This window comes from Heliangelus exortis, chromosome 2 (assembly GCF_036169615.1).
Source record: "Heliangelus exortis chromosome 2, bHelExo1.hap1, whole genome shotgun sequence".
Classification (NCBI taxonomy): Eukaryota; Metazoa; Chordata; class Aves; order Apodiformes; family Trochilidae; genus Heliangelus; species Heliangelus exortis.
Window position 1 is genome coordinate 16120698 of NC_092423.1, and position 15042 is coordinate 16135739.

Sequence of the window (15042 nt, forward strand, 5' to 3'; positions counted from 1 at the left end):
GGCCCTTTGCCCCCAGCCAACAGCCTCCTCTGTAAAAGCTGCCACTTGGGCTTATCTGTCATTCATAGCTGCTCCTCAAAGTCTCAAGGCTTTGCTCAGCAGCTGGCCTCCAGCTCCATGGATTTGCAGACATCCAAAACAACCATCCGTGCATTTTCATTGCTACAACACTGCTTTTGGCTTCTTTCTTTTCTTTTCAGAATTGGCCTACAGCCATGACAAGGGTTCAGGACTGTTCCCAAAACAGACAGGCAGTCTAAACAGAAAAGTGATGCTGAAAGGCACTGCATGTACAGGAAGCATGTTCTGCCCTGCCTTTTAAGGAATACTAAGCAGCTCAAACACCCATAGGGGCACTTAAAATGAAGCACATGCTTCAGCATGATTCAGCTGCATAACCAAATTACAAAGTTTATTGGTACTTGACTGCAAGTGTCCTGTGTCCCTCTGTGAAGATTCCTTAAAATCTTTCCCACCTATGTCAGAGTGAACCACTGTGAATATGATCCAGGGGGGTGTACATTGCCAAGGCTCTTCTGCATACTTCTGTCCCTGTTAAGCCACTTTCTTATTATTGCACTGTGGTATTACCCATTTTGTTTAGTTGGAAGAAGGAAAACTTGCAAGTACTGCCTTAATCAAAAAGCTTCAAAGTCTGTTCCTGAGCAAACAACAGAAAATGTATCTCTAGGTTCTGCAGAAATTAAGGTAGCAAGAGACTCCTTACAGCATCAGAACTAAGCTTGTTGTCACAGGCTTTGGGTTAGCACCAGTAGCAAGTTACAATAAACTTAATACCAGCCTCCAAAAAGTTCACACATTAGCACCACGATTTAGGGATAAAACTAAGTTTGAAATTCAAGGCTCAATCTTGAAGAAATTAGTAGCAGAATTAAATCCTGTGATCAAGACAATGACTATGTGAGCCATTACTCAAGAAAACATTGTTGAATCACAAATAGACATGAGTATTAATCTAAGCTCAGAATAAACTAACATGGAATTGTATGTAGAAGAGTCTTGCTGCCACTCAAGGTCTAACTCTTTAGTCTAACTGATACAAGTACTTTCCCTTGCTCAATTTTTTACAAATACATTAGAAATATGCATTATTACCCACAACATTTCCAACAAAAAACAGTATCTCAGAGAAAAAAGAAAACACATTTCTAAGCTGTCCAGACTCCACCATTAGAAGGAAAGTTTACACAAAATCATATACCACTGCAACACTAAAGAATCTAAAAATACAGAAAATGAAAGTAATCATAAAAAGCAATGTTGCATCTTCCTGACAATCTCTGAGTTACAGCCATTTCTTGTACAGAATTTTTGTTAAGAATAAATCAGTCTGTAAAGCTGTTCTCACCATCAACATTTAGTTTTAATGCATGAGTGACTCTCAAACTAGATGGGGAGAATACTCACAAATGTACCTCGAAAAGGCATCTGATGTTTGCTGGCCCTCCATTTCCTTTCCTGTCTTCCCTCTCTCCCTTCCCCCGAAGACCCTCTCTTTTGTGGCAAAACAGACAGAAAATTCAGTCAATGAGCTGCACTGACTCACTGGCCCAACTGATCTGCAAAGGGGAAAGTCAATTTTCTGAGTATCTGAAAAACAGGGCAAGAACAGGAACAAGACTCCAGTGTGATGTAAGATTCTCTATGGATGTCTGCAAGGGACACATCTCTCTGTGAAGAACAGTGAGAGGAAGGTTTTGGTGTCACCTAGTAAGCAGTAACTTTGAGGAGACTGATGAGGCAAGAAGGGCATGCAAAATCCCTGCCTAAACTTGAAATGCAGGTTGAAAGTGAAGTTGAAGGAAGAATTAGAAACATGAGTGCATTATATAAGAGTGGGTGGAACCAGTCCTATGGGTACAGAAAACAAAAGGCAGTTCACTGATGAAATTTGAGATCAGGTGGTAAGCACAAGAGCAAAACCACTTTTCCAACACAGAACAGTTGTACCACCCTTGCAGAGCAATGCTTTATGAAACTTCAAACCCTACTATCTAATTCCATTATCTTTATTTTGTCTTGGCATTGTCTACATGAATGGAAAACAACTGCAAAAACAGATACATGTACTTCGGTTTTACTGGCTTCCAGAACATTACTGGAATGGAAGCAATGGGTCTAACATTCATCATCTTTTAAACTGTGGTTTCACTGAAAGGTGGTTGTTTCTTGAGCTTTTACTTAGTGTATCCTTTATATGTTAGCCAAAAGAATTCCCAAAGGCTTTTTCCTATGCAGCTCCTGTCAGTCTTCTTTTTTTTTGAGTGCCCAGTTGAATGCTACTTCCAAAATGTATCTGTACAACTTGCATTTGAATGCTCTTCTTTCATCAGACAGATGGAAAACTGAAGAATTAGAAGGAGAAAAATGTACAGAAAGAAAGCAGAACAAAGAGCAAAGAGCATCACGATGGAAAACAGAGGCAATTTGATTCTCCATTTCACCATAATAGAAATATTAAAAATAATGTTCTTCAGACTGTGTGTCACATCCAGTTCTTAAAACAGAGTATCAGCTGTGTTTGTGTGCTGAAAGTCACTTTCCCACTGCTTTTTGTAGGCTGCCTGCACTATTTAACTTTAAGGAGTCCAAAAGGCTTCTGATTGTTTCACTTCCTATTCCTTTCACCCTATTCTTCATCTTGCTGGGGTTACTTTTTCCAAATGGTATCAGTAGGGCTGCCAGTCCCCAAGGCTCTTTATTGATCATTCGCTGAGCTCTATCTTCCTTCTGTAAAATCCAGGCACTTTCTCTGGCCATAGCTACAAATTTCTCCAGCTGTGGCAGATTAACATTCTTGCTGATATTAAGGTCTTGTTCAAAGGGATTCCAGATATAAAGAGGAGACGACTCAGGTTTATTTACTTCCTTTCCCTGCAGACAGTGTAAAGAAAAAGCCAAAGTTGCTTATATGAATTATAGGCTGAGCAAATAACAAATCACTTGAATTATAAGATTAGCATTAGCAGTATTTTGACTTACTGGAGAACTTTTTGAAAAAAAAAAGTCACTATTAGTCAAGTTAATTTTCCTGTCAACCTGACCGTATGACTTCTGTTCTCTGAATCTTCTCAGTAGTGGTTTTCATTGCCACATGCAGCTTAGATTTCTTTCAAGGCAAAGAACACACAGCTACAGCTTAGCCTGTCTTTTGGCCATTCTCCCATTCGCTTTTCCACAAACCTCAGACCTCACTCATTGCAGCCTTCTACTCCTACCTCCATTTGTGTATGAGCAGCAAGAGTGTGTCACATTAACCTGCACAGCCCAGTTTGATAAACTAATACAAGCACTGAAACTGTTCAAGCCATTCCTTTCTCTGTGCTCATGAAGAGCTGGTGTAACAAAACAAGATTACTGCCTTGGCTGAAATTCCTCCCAGTTCAGTATGCCTTTTAAGTGCAGAGCTACTCAGGTTTTGGTCCACTTTTGGACACTTAGAGTAGTACAAACACAAGTTGTTGACAAAAATGTAGTTTGCTATTTAAATAACTTCCATCTTAATGCTTATCAGTGCTACTTAGCTGACCTGCTGTGTATTACAGAACCTCTTCAAGCCTTACACTCAAAGCTCTAGCAGGAACTTACCAGCTACTGTTACAGGAAGTGTCCAAGTACATGCTATATACTTCTGCCTCAGGGTCAAGAGGACTGATAGTTAAACAGAAAAAGAGCAGCAGCACAGACATTTCCCCTCACTAGCTCAGGCTCCAACACGGGTCCTGTTTGCCTTTTTTAAGATTTAATGGCAAGCAAAAGCTATTCAGGTTAATGAATCAGTTTCTACAATCAACCTGCAGTGGCAAAAAGAGCTCTTATGTCAGTAATCCATAATACCCAAGCAGGAAACAGAACACAAGCAACAGAGTATTCACAGAGCAACACAGCTCTGAAATCTCCAATCCTGCAAGCAACCCAGCAGGAGCAGGTGTGAGTTAAAGTAGTTACATTTATATGCATTTCTGTTGTACTTGAATATACACACGTAACAATAAATTGCATGACTTAAACACACAAAGTAAACCAAAGTGAAGGCACAAAATGATCACGTTACCTGTCATGCTTACTAAGTTGTGAGTACATTTACAGTAGGCTGATACAAACTGCAGTAGGAAGCTCAAACTCCAAAAGCAAGTTTAAGAACTTTGTTGTAAATTTTAATGCAGAAGCTGTGTGGGTCTGGACTCCCAGTTTTAAATGCAAATCCTGATAGCACACAGGGTTTGTCACAGATTTTTGCTATGATATATACATCATGACATTTAAAAAGTTTTCCTCTCACAGAGGCAAAATAGCTTCTACATTTTAAAACCATTTATTACAGGGCTGTCAAGAAAAATCATACAGCTTTAGCATCAGAGTCAGTGCTTTCCAACATCTCCTAATAATGATATCAGAATGTTCTTAATGGAGGTGTGATTTGGGTCCGAGAGGAAAACTCCCTTCCATAGAAAGGACTCAGTTGCTGGACACAACCAATTTAAATGTACTTTGTATATACAATTTAAAATTACAGAAATTGTTGTTTAGCATAGGTAGTTTGTCAAATGGCAGGATAGATATTCAATTGATAATTATGAGAAATTAAAATTCATTTACCTTTCGGAGATTTATTGAATTCTTTCTGAAATCAAAGTTTCCAAAATATTCAAAAAATTCACCCAACAATACATCTAAGGAAAAGAAAACCAACAGTCGTCAGTAACATGAGGCTTACTTTCAATATGCTCAGAAAAAAATTTAAAAACTGATGAAAATTTACCTACCAACTGTTTCTGTGTTTTTTGTAAGTTTAATCTTCCTTAAATCACTAACAAATGAGCAATCACGGCCTCCAATTACAAGCTTGTCTTTTTGATCTGAAACAAAAAATGAAGGCACGATCTGAAGTGATAAACAATAAAAAGTCATTGCATTGTATTCAATAAAATTGAGATAACACTAAATTCAGACTGAATTCAATGAATGTGCATATTAAGTAAACCAAATCAGGAGTTCACAAACGAACTTTCAGGTTAAGAGTCAATTTATGCACTTAAAGATCTAAAAGAAAAAAGTCTATGGAAGGGCAATGGAAAAGAAGCATGAGTAAATGGTGGGGTTTTGAAAGCCTACAGGAACATGACATCTTTGTATCTCTGAAGCTAGTCCTAGTAACAAACCTATTATCTCTGCATACAGAGTTTTATTATGTCCCAAACAGTGCAAGTATTTGTGATATTATCACAAATAATACCTACCTTTATCGGAAAAAGATCAGAGAATTACAAATATTCTTATAAAATTTCAACATGTGTTTTTCATTTATGTTTTAAAACTCTACAGACTTCAAAATGGAAATACTTAAACTGATTTTAAAACAACTGAACACAAGACACCTTTGTCTCTGCTCAAAGAGCTCAAAGCTTCCAAGCAGGCTTGTCAACAAGTAGAAGGCATGAGCAAAGAATCAAGAACTTGGGGTGTCATTCTCTATGCTTTCACTGATTTACTGAAGATAATGCACACTAAAAGCTACATATGAGATAGCCAGAACAGCTTGTTTGTGCAGATATCAGAGTTATTTGCAGGTGGCATGAGCAGTCTCAAGGCTATTACAAATTGTAAGAGAAAAATAGAGCCTTTTATTTTAGACATTTGGTTCCTATAAAACAATATGCATCATATCAGCCTGCACAAAATCCTTAACAACTGCAGAGACATTTGAGACCTTGCAAGTCTTCTAAGAACTAAAATAAAAAATAAACAAAAATCAGCCAGCAAAGGATCACTGAGCAAATAAATGATTTTTAATTACCTCTAAGTAGAATTTACTACTATATTGAAAATAGACTGTTTTGCTTTCAAAAATGCATTATTTTCAATAACAACAACTAAAAAGTAAAACTTCCATACTCCATCAAATTTAAGGCACGCATATTTGAGAGCATAAAGAAATTGCTTGGTGTTATAGATCCCTTTAGAGAAAACAAATGTGAAACCACTTCAATAAGCACATAGACAGCTGTCCATACCTGCCAGTTCTTTCAGTTGGTCTAGTGTTGGAATGATAGGTGGTGATCTCTTTTGCAGAAAAAACATGACCATCATGGTCAGAGAGAAGTTTGTAATCCAGGTACCAGGAACACTGTTTGTAAGTCCATGAACACGGGCCCAACACCGCACACTGAACACCAGCGCTCTCACACGGGGATCCAGAGAGCCATAGATATACAAGAGTTCTGAACTTTTTATAGCAATGCTGAAGAACAAATGAAAAGTTAAAGACATATAAATAATTAGAGAACTGCAAAGTAACAGGCACAGTGTTTATTGTTCAAGCCCTATGGCATCAGCAATAAGGGAACTGGGTATCCGTTGAAAAAAAAAAAAACATTTAAATTTTAAGCATTTAGAAAGACAGAAGTGGATGCCTGAAATTGTCCAGAATGAAATGTCTGGCAGTTTTCCATGGTAAGAAGGAGCCAGTTATGGGTGAACAATAATATTGCATTTGTACTGTTTCTTGTTTCCTTGTTCTACATCACAGTGGGAGAAAACATAACCAAAAATCCACCATCAAGTACTTAGATGTGAAACTTTTCTGAATCAAAGCATAAACCCAGTTTAGCCACAATTGCCTTTGAGGTACATTAGTTAACACCTCTATCCTAATATATAATAAAATACAACTAAAACTTCTTCTACAACTTTTATCTTAAAGGTAATAAAACATTGCACCGAAAAATATGTGAAGTGCAGAAACACAGTGAATCTGCAGAACAAGTCAATTTGGTAATTTTCAAATTACTGATGTTTGGTCCTGCTGAAAAAAACCAAACAACTAATCTGAAAGGATAAAGGTTTTCAGATGGATTAGTTTTTGATCTGCTTCATCATATGGTCATAGAAACATTCATGTAAGTCTACAAATGAGAGGGCAAGAATTAGCAGAAAAAAAAACGTTAGCATGGTTTGAAAGCGAAATTTACTTTGGGGTCAGTTTTAGTCTGAAGTGCTTGTTGAACTACAGTTGCAGGAGTTTTTACTCCTAATTTTGCACTGAATTTTTCTAAAAATCCACTATGGCATTTCGGAGAAGTTTACCATGTCAAAGTTCTGTACCACCTGGACTTCTGAAATTTCAGCTGCGAAGTGCTTCCCTGTGTCCACAGAGGTTATTACTTCAAATGATGGCAAGACAACACACACAGTGACCACCAGCCACACCTTCAGCAGGGGATTATAAGTCTGCACAGAACTGCATGCTGACCTTCACTGTGGCTATGTATACAAAATAAATTTTATTTGCTCAGTACTGTCTTAAAAATTCCTGCATATTCTGAAACAGAACTTTGGGTATTCAGAAAATTCAGCCTAGGACCCAACTGTAGCTAATGGAGGAAAATTACAAAATCTGCACTGAAAGTTGGATAAAAAGTATTCTGAAATAAACCCACCCATATTTTACTATTCCCTTACAATAATTAAAAGGGATAGTAACTATTTTTCAATTATGTGTCCTTATGTGAGAGCCACAGATGTATACTGGATTAAGGTGGATATTTCTTAATAAAATGTGACAGCAAAACAAATTATATGCTTCACTATTAACCAAATATGAACAAGCTGGAAGAGGAAAAACAGATGCAAAAGGCTGTATTTCTAAGAAGCCTGCTCCCTCTGTTGGGCACTGCTGTGCAAGGTCCTAAATGACAGTAACAGTGAGTTAATTTAGCATTCAAGGTACCTTGCAAGAAAGTAGGTGTATGCAGGCACTTGAGAATCCAAAAAAGTACATCAAAACAACTAGAAGCCTAGGCTCTGAAAACTAACACAATGGAGCTGCTTAATCCAAAAATCAACACAATCAAAACAATCAGCACAATCAACCGAAGGCTCTGCATATACCCATATACTTGAAGGGAAGTAATGACTAACTAACACTGCCTTCTTTCAGTGCCTTATGATCCAACCTTATTATATAAAATGGTTTTAAAGTCTTCAGTTTCAGCTAGCAAGTATATCTTATACCGGAGAACGATGCCTTAAGCACATTAAAACCTAAGATCTAGAAGTCAAAATTATCCTTTTTACTTTCAAAGCCAACACTCACTTTGTTAAGAATACAGAAAGGAGTAGATTAAACAATTTTCATTACAGATCTGCAGAACATAAAGACATTAGTGTTCTTCCCAAACTTTTTAAACCATATCTCACCTGTTGCTCACTGACAGATCACACTGGAATCCTGTTGGTTGATGGGAAAACTTCACCAGAGGGCAACGAGCATTGAGTATCTTCTGTACACCCATACATCCAGGACCAAAATTATCAAGGCAGTCACCAATCACAGAAAGAATTTTCTGAGTTGCTAATCTTTCAGTCGGTAATTTTTTCATTTGATACTCCATTTCAAAGGGACCTTTTTTCTAATACAAAATTTTAAAAGTAACTATTTGTTCTGGAACCAGAGACATTTAAAAATACTTCTGAAAGAGTACACCAACTTGCAAATGAGTGTGTACAATGAGAGACTGAAAGACAAGAATTATTCAAAGCAGCCCACAGAATTTTAAAAAGATAAAACCCTATTGCTGTCCCTCTTACATACTTTTTTCAGTGACTCAATTTTTCCCGGTTAATAGTGAACAGCTTTGTGTGAAGTTACTTGTTCAGATGAGGATGTAACACTACTACATCTCACTAGTGCCTGAAGTAATTCTGGAGTTCCTGAGAGCATGTATGTGCTGACTAAAAGAAAAGCATACAGTTACATTAAAAAGAGGGAAAAAAAACCCATATCACAACTGATTTCAAATCACCATTAATTCTATTTCAAATCCTCAAAGAGAAATTCATTAATAGTGAATTAAGTAGCAGTGTAAAAGAAAATGTCTTTTTCATTTAAAAAAAAAGTACTATGTAAATAGCTTAATCCTTCAAAATGATTAAGTTTTTACAACACTTAAAATAATTACTTCAGATCATAGAATTATAGAATCATAGAAAGGGTTGGGTTGGAAGGGCTCTTCAAAAGTCATCTAGTCCAATCCTCAAATCACAGTTTTTCTGACAAACAAAAAAAAGCAGAGATTTATTTACATAACATCAGATGTGAATTTTCCTGTAGGTTTTTGTATTTTGAGTTGTCAGATTTGTATTTTATACCTCAATAAAATAACTTCATACCTATAAAATTTATCTTCTCTTAATAGTCTGTCTTTGGTTTTATGCCTCAGCTAATTTTGCTCATTATTTGGCACTGATTTATCCTCCTTGGAATGTGTCATGGGTGAATGCATGTTAGACAAAAAGCATTTCACACAGTGACCTAACTACTTTGAGACATAAGAGGAAGTTACTTTTGCTGTCACCAGGTTAGTGCAAAGAAAACACAAACTCCCAGACAGGTGAAACAATTCAGAAGTTATGGACCTTGCAACCTCTCTCACAAACACACTTCAGGTGCTGAAATTCTGAGCTGCTCTGGCAACAACTGAGGTGACTGCTCCTGCTCTCCTTTTGCCAACATTTTTCCGGCCAGCACGTGTGTTTGAACATACCAAAGACTTTTTTGTAATGATAAAACAGACACTCATCAGACACTCACACATGCACACATTCTTATTTGTGTCTTCATATGTGTACCCCACTATATAACTCAGTAACTCTTCTGTAGCATGAAGTCAGCTTTTTAAAGTAAGGAGAAAAACCTGACAACCCTCCCGAAATGCATATGCACACACACATGCAGAAAATTATGCTTCAGAACATGGGGGACCCTAAAAATCAACACCAAGCTTTAAAAAAGCATGGATGAAAACAAACAGTTCCAGAGAAGAACACCCAACAGTAGGATGGGATGATCTTACATTGCTGAATCAGTTTCAGAGGATGAGGGTTTTTTCAATACTGAAATTCACCTTGACAATAAAAAAAACCTATGAAAACACCAAATCACCATCTTCCTATTGCCAGAAAGATCTCTTTCATGTCACATCCAGTTTCTTTAAGTTTTCAGGTACAAATATTCAAATAAACTTGCTCACAGTCTATAGTATGAACTACTGCACTACCCATGTATAAACAAACTGATTCCTGCGTGTGAAACAGGCAATGAGCTGCTCTGTTGAAGAAGTGCAAGACTGGAGACGTGTGACATAATCTTACCGTTGTTGTAGCATGTTTTTCTGCAACCCTGAAGTCCAGAAACATGTCCACATCACATCCCAATTTGCCAAAGGTGTTGACTGAAGAGCCAAATGGCTTTACTGTGCTGTCTGGAAAATACGCACGGGCGAAATCCCGAACCAGGGAACAGGCCAGGAATCGGAGCCTGATATTTTCCTCTGTAAGTTGATACTCATTCAGTAGAATATACATCTGACTGCTTACCTGGTTATGAAAATTAACACTGTAAAAATACAATTACACACCTATCTGGTAACATATATTTTAATCTACTTAATATAATTGCAATTAGAATTTTCTTTATATCAAACAGATTTCTTACAGAAATTTTTTGTACAATTAAAATTACTAATTTAATGTATTTTTCCATGTCGAACCATTCACACAAAATTCTAACAGAGATCACTTTTTTCAAAATAGAAGTAAATTGTTTTATAAGTTATACACAGCCACCTGCAAATCTCAAATGGATGTGGTTCATTTTGAATTGAATCCAGAAAGCTTTACTTACACTGTCTGCAAGACAAAGCTTCTGAATAAGCTCTTTCACTGGAATGTGGGACTGAGGAGAGAGGTGAAGTGGTGTCTCCTCAGCACCTTGATGCACTGGGTTTTTCATCGTGAATGTAAAAAGTCTGGATTTAAATGGGACAACATGATGCTCTGCAGCACTTGGGATTTCAATTGCATCCTGCAATGAGGCTATACTGTTCTTTTCTGAAAATTCTATTAAAGCATGGATTCCCTAAAACATTAGAATGAAAATAGACAGGGTTAGACAAATGCAAACAAACCTTGAACTGATTGTACTGATATTATTCAGATGTTCCTGGGAGTACTGAGACAGTCCTGAAGATGTAAGCTAAGCTCTGTAGCTCAATGCTTTTTAGACACTTGTCCACAATAAGTCAAAAATATTTACAGTATGCTATTCTTGGCAGTAAACACTAAACATAATAGTTGTAAAATGTATTTATCTTCACAACTGTAATGCTCAAGAAACATTTTAAAAGTCAGCTCTATTGTTAGAACAATGAACACTACTACATAAAAGTTTCAAAGATGTGAGAAACAGCTTGCTAGCTATCCCTTTGAGATGTTGCATAGCTGACTTTTGAATAAAATTCTGTTGCTCAGCAATTTTTAAACATTAAAAAAGAGAAAAACTAATTTAATAATCTAATTCCATGTAATTTGCTTAACTTGTACATATAAAGACTTGAGCAAATGCTAGTATTTATAAGTCTAGACTTTAATTTACATTGTTAATTACTTACACGATTCTCAAAAAAAAAATGACTCTTAATGTTTCCATGAGTGGATAAATACTGCAGTAATTTTTTTTCATTAAGTTTTGGTGGGCACTTAATTAAAACAGTCCTTTCTGCTTGCTCCGATCGTTCTGTTTGAACCTCAGTGAATGTCTTCTTTCTGGTACTGACTTCAGCATCTGTTAGAAGGAAAGAACATCAGGGGTTTATATAAAGTAAAAATATTTAACATTGATTTTAGTACACTTAATTTCTTCCTCTGGATTGAACAACTGAACAAAGGTTTGTCCTGGCTCTCTAAAAGGGTTTCAGCAAAAGATGAAATAATGATGAATTAATGAAAGACACAAACATGAGTGCTTCTCTCACAAATGCATACATCTATAGGTATAAGGAATAGGAAAGGTAGGGAAAAAAACAATACTGCCTCCCCTGATGCCACAGGAAGCTTGATGATACAAGGCATCTTTGCTCTCCTTTGATTCGCTCTTCACTGTGAAAAACTCAGAGCAGAAAGTTGGACTCTACATACGAGTCTGGAAATACCAAGCTGAAATGAAAATATAATCTCTTTCAGCTACCAAAAAACCACTTTCACCTTTGGAACAATTTAAGACTTGCTTATTTTTACAACTCATCACCTTCTTTTACAGTAAACTCCTACTCAAAATTCTCACTGAATACTATACTTCCATCTACTCTACTACAATAAAACCACAGATCAGTTACCTCTCACCACACTACTGGCAATCTACATTGCTGCTGACAACCTACAGAATTACCATGGAAATCAGATGTGCTGGAACATCCAGAAACACATAAACTTTATTCTTGATTGCATAAAGGAAAAGGGGCCATGTCCCAGATTTTTAAATCATACTGACTTTCCTGCCTAAGTTTCAAACTAACCCATTGACCACATGACATTACCAGAGCCTATGAAGCTGCTCCCTGTTGACACTGCCATTCATAACTCAGCCTGAGGAGATGAAAAGTGTATTTCCCTGCAGCTACTGCCTGCTACTGAAACATTCAATGAAGAGCCAGCTCTTCGTTCTATGTTTTTGCTCTGGAGGCACCCATGGGATACTGTGGCCTTAAGGAAATCTTAATTATCACCCAATTACACTTCTTAGCATTTGTTTTTTTTTTTCAAAAAATAATTCCTTTTACAAGTTTATTGTGCTCCCACACAAGTTTGTAAACAATAAATACCCAGAGCAGTTATTCCAACAGCTCAGTTTTATATAGTAGTTTTCATCAGAAGACCAAAGAAGCACTTTATGAAGATGATAAATATCCTGGTTTTCGTAAGGGCAGAGAAGCATGACTGACATGGATGAAGAACAAGTCTCATGGACAAGTGATACAATCAGGAGGTGAACCCAGATCTTCTAACTCCCACAGCTCTCTGCATTAGGCCAGAGTGGCTTTGTGATTCTTGCCTGACTTACACGCTTAGCTACTATAGCTGAAGACATGCTCTGGCATCTCTGCCTGGCTCTGCTGTCATTTGCACAGTGTGAGCACAGCACAAATGTAGATAATCACATACAAGTGGTGACTATAAGCATGGCAAGCAGACAACTCTGGAGTCTCCCCTGTTCCATGCATTTCCAGTTAGAGCAAGAGTTTCACTATCATTTTAAACAGGTACACACCAGTGCTGCTGCTGGAAGAAACAGCTCTGTCCCTCCACACATAATGTAACAGTAACTCTGTCCTGCCTGCTGATGCTAATGTCAGCATACACACAGTCCAGCAGCAGCCCAGGTGAGACTAATGGTCAAATTTGTACACCAAAACAAGAATTATGAACTGGAGTTGGGAACTGTTCTTTAATACAATTTGCTATATATTTGCTATTACAAGGATATGAATGGCAAAAGACTGTTGATTTTGTCAAATTGTGGTAATACAGTCTGATCTTCTCCTTTCTTAAAAAAAAAAAAAAAAAAATAGCTACTTGATGTTTTTCAGGCTCTGAAACATTAACATAAGAAGCACAGGCCTGAGGCTGACAGGTGCCTAACCTGTAGGTTACGGGGTGCACCAAGCAATGGACACAGACACTGCACCAGTTCTTGGATTGTGCTTCAGACACGGCAACAACCAAAACTTCTCCGATGTCCCTCTAAGGAACAACCACCGTCACTCCACTCACCTCTAGCTGACATCTGAAGTTTAATAAACTAAGCCCTAAGCAACCTGAGCGGATTTTGTTGTCCTGGACTGCACCCTGAGCCTAGGGTCGGGACAGCACCGAGTACCCTGCCTGTGGCCGGGGCTCCCCGGAACGCCGCTACAGCCCCAGGAGCCGCTCCCAGAGCCGCAACACGCCCCGCACACACTGCACCCGGCCGCTCCGCTCTCCAGGCCCTCTTCCAGGTTCATCACCCGCCCCGGCCCGGGAGAAACCGCCGGGCAGCCCCGCTTCCACACGGCAGCCCGGCCCGGCGACCCCTACCTTCACCCGCCTCCTCGGCGCCTGCCTGCGGTGACCGCTGCACGGCGGCGCCGGAGGAGCCGAGGCGGACCTGCTCGGGGGGCTGCCCGCAGCCACCATTCCCTGCGGGGCCGGGGAGGCACAAGCGGCCCCGCAGCAGGGACAGCGCCCGCCCGCCCGCGCGGTGCGCCATTACCGGGCAGGGCAGCGCGGCGCCGGCAGCAGCATCCGCGCAGGCGCCAGCGGTCGCGTTGGACGGCGCCCGACGAGGCTCAGCAGTCCTCCGTCTGGCGCGGAGGGGTTCCTCTGTGCACTGCGGAGCCTCTGGGTTACGGGCGCGACGTTTCCCGGGGCGGGAAGAGCAGCTTGTGCCGCCCAAGCGTGTGGAAACGGGCAGCTGCCTCCGCGATGGGGGAGCAAACCGATCCGATCCGGTCCGGCCCGGCCCTAGGCGCCTAGGTGCGGGAGGAGCCTTCCCGATGTGAGGAAGCTCTCAGTGGCGGGGCCCGTGGTAACCTCTGCTGTGAGCCCTGGCAGCCAGGGCAGGAGCATAAAGGTGGTCATGGAGGTGAACCTGAAGGGGAAATGGAATGGTTTTCCTGTCCCGCGTCAGGGGTGCAAAAGCGGGGTTACTGTAGAAATGGTGTCAAGGCTGTTCTGGGAGGCCAGGGAGGTTGGGGTGCAGGAAGTTGTCCCTGGGTTGCCCAGTTATTCCCTGGGTGTGGAATGGAGAAGATCAGAGTTTTCCTCAGTGCTACAGACAGTAATTGATGTAAAACTTTCGAGTACATCTGTGCTGTGTGTTAGGGGCCATGTGGCCACAGAACCACCCACAGCACACCCACAGCCAGGCAGATAACTCGGGTTAGCAAACCTTAACTACTGACCTATGCTCCTGGAAACTCCGTGCCTGTCGGTAACAGCTATAACCTTACTAACTTTGGTTTGTACCCTAGGATGATCCAAAGTCCAGAGAGTAGATTGCTTTTAAAATGCTACATTTCCATTTATATACATACGAAATGGGGCAGAAACTTGTGTTTCCTCCATCTCTCTCCATGGTAATTATGCAAATTTCTTCTGGAATTCTATGACTTGTCCTTTTTTAAAAAAAACCCTCTTTTTCTCTTT

At 39.4% G+C, this 15042-nt stretch overlaps 1 protein-coding gene across 1 annotated transcript; it reads right to left on the reverse strand.

Annotated features, from left to right (window-relative positions):
• Nucleotides 1-2271: 2271 nt before the first annotated feature.
• MTPAP (mitochondrial poly(A) polymerase) lies at nucleotides 2272-14147 on the reverse strand. Its single transcript, XM_071734931.1, is given in 10 exon segments — nucleotides 2272-2580; nucleotides 2583-2895; nucleotides 4621-4694; nucleotides 4788-4880; nucleotides 6036-6262; nucleotides 8221-8432; nucleotides 10174-10398; nucleotides 10706-10939; nucleotides 11472-11644; nucleotides 13933-14147. Coding segments are annotated over 10 exon segments (1797 nt in total). The 5' UTR covers nucleotides 14105-14147; the 3' UTR covers nucleotides 2272-2506.
• Between the last annotated feature and the right edge of the window lie 895 nt (nucleotides 14148-15042).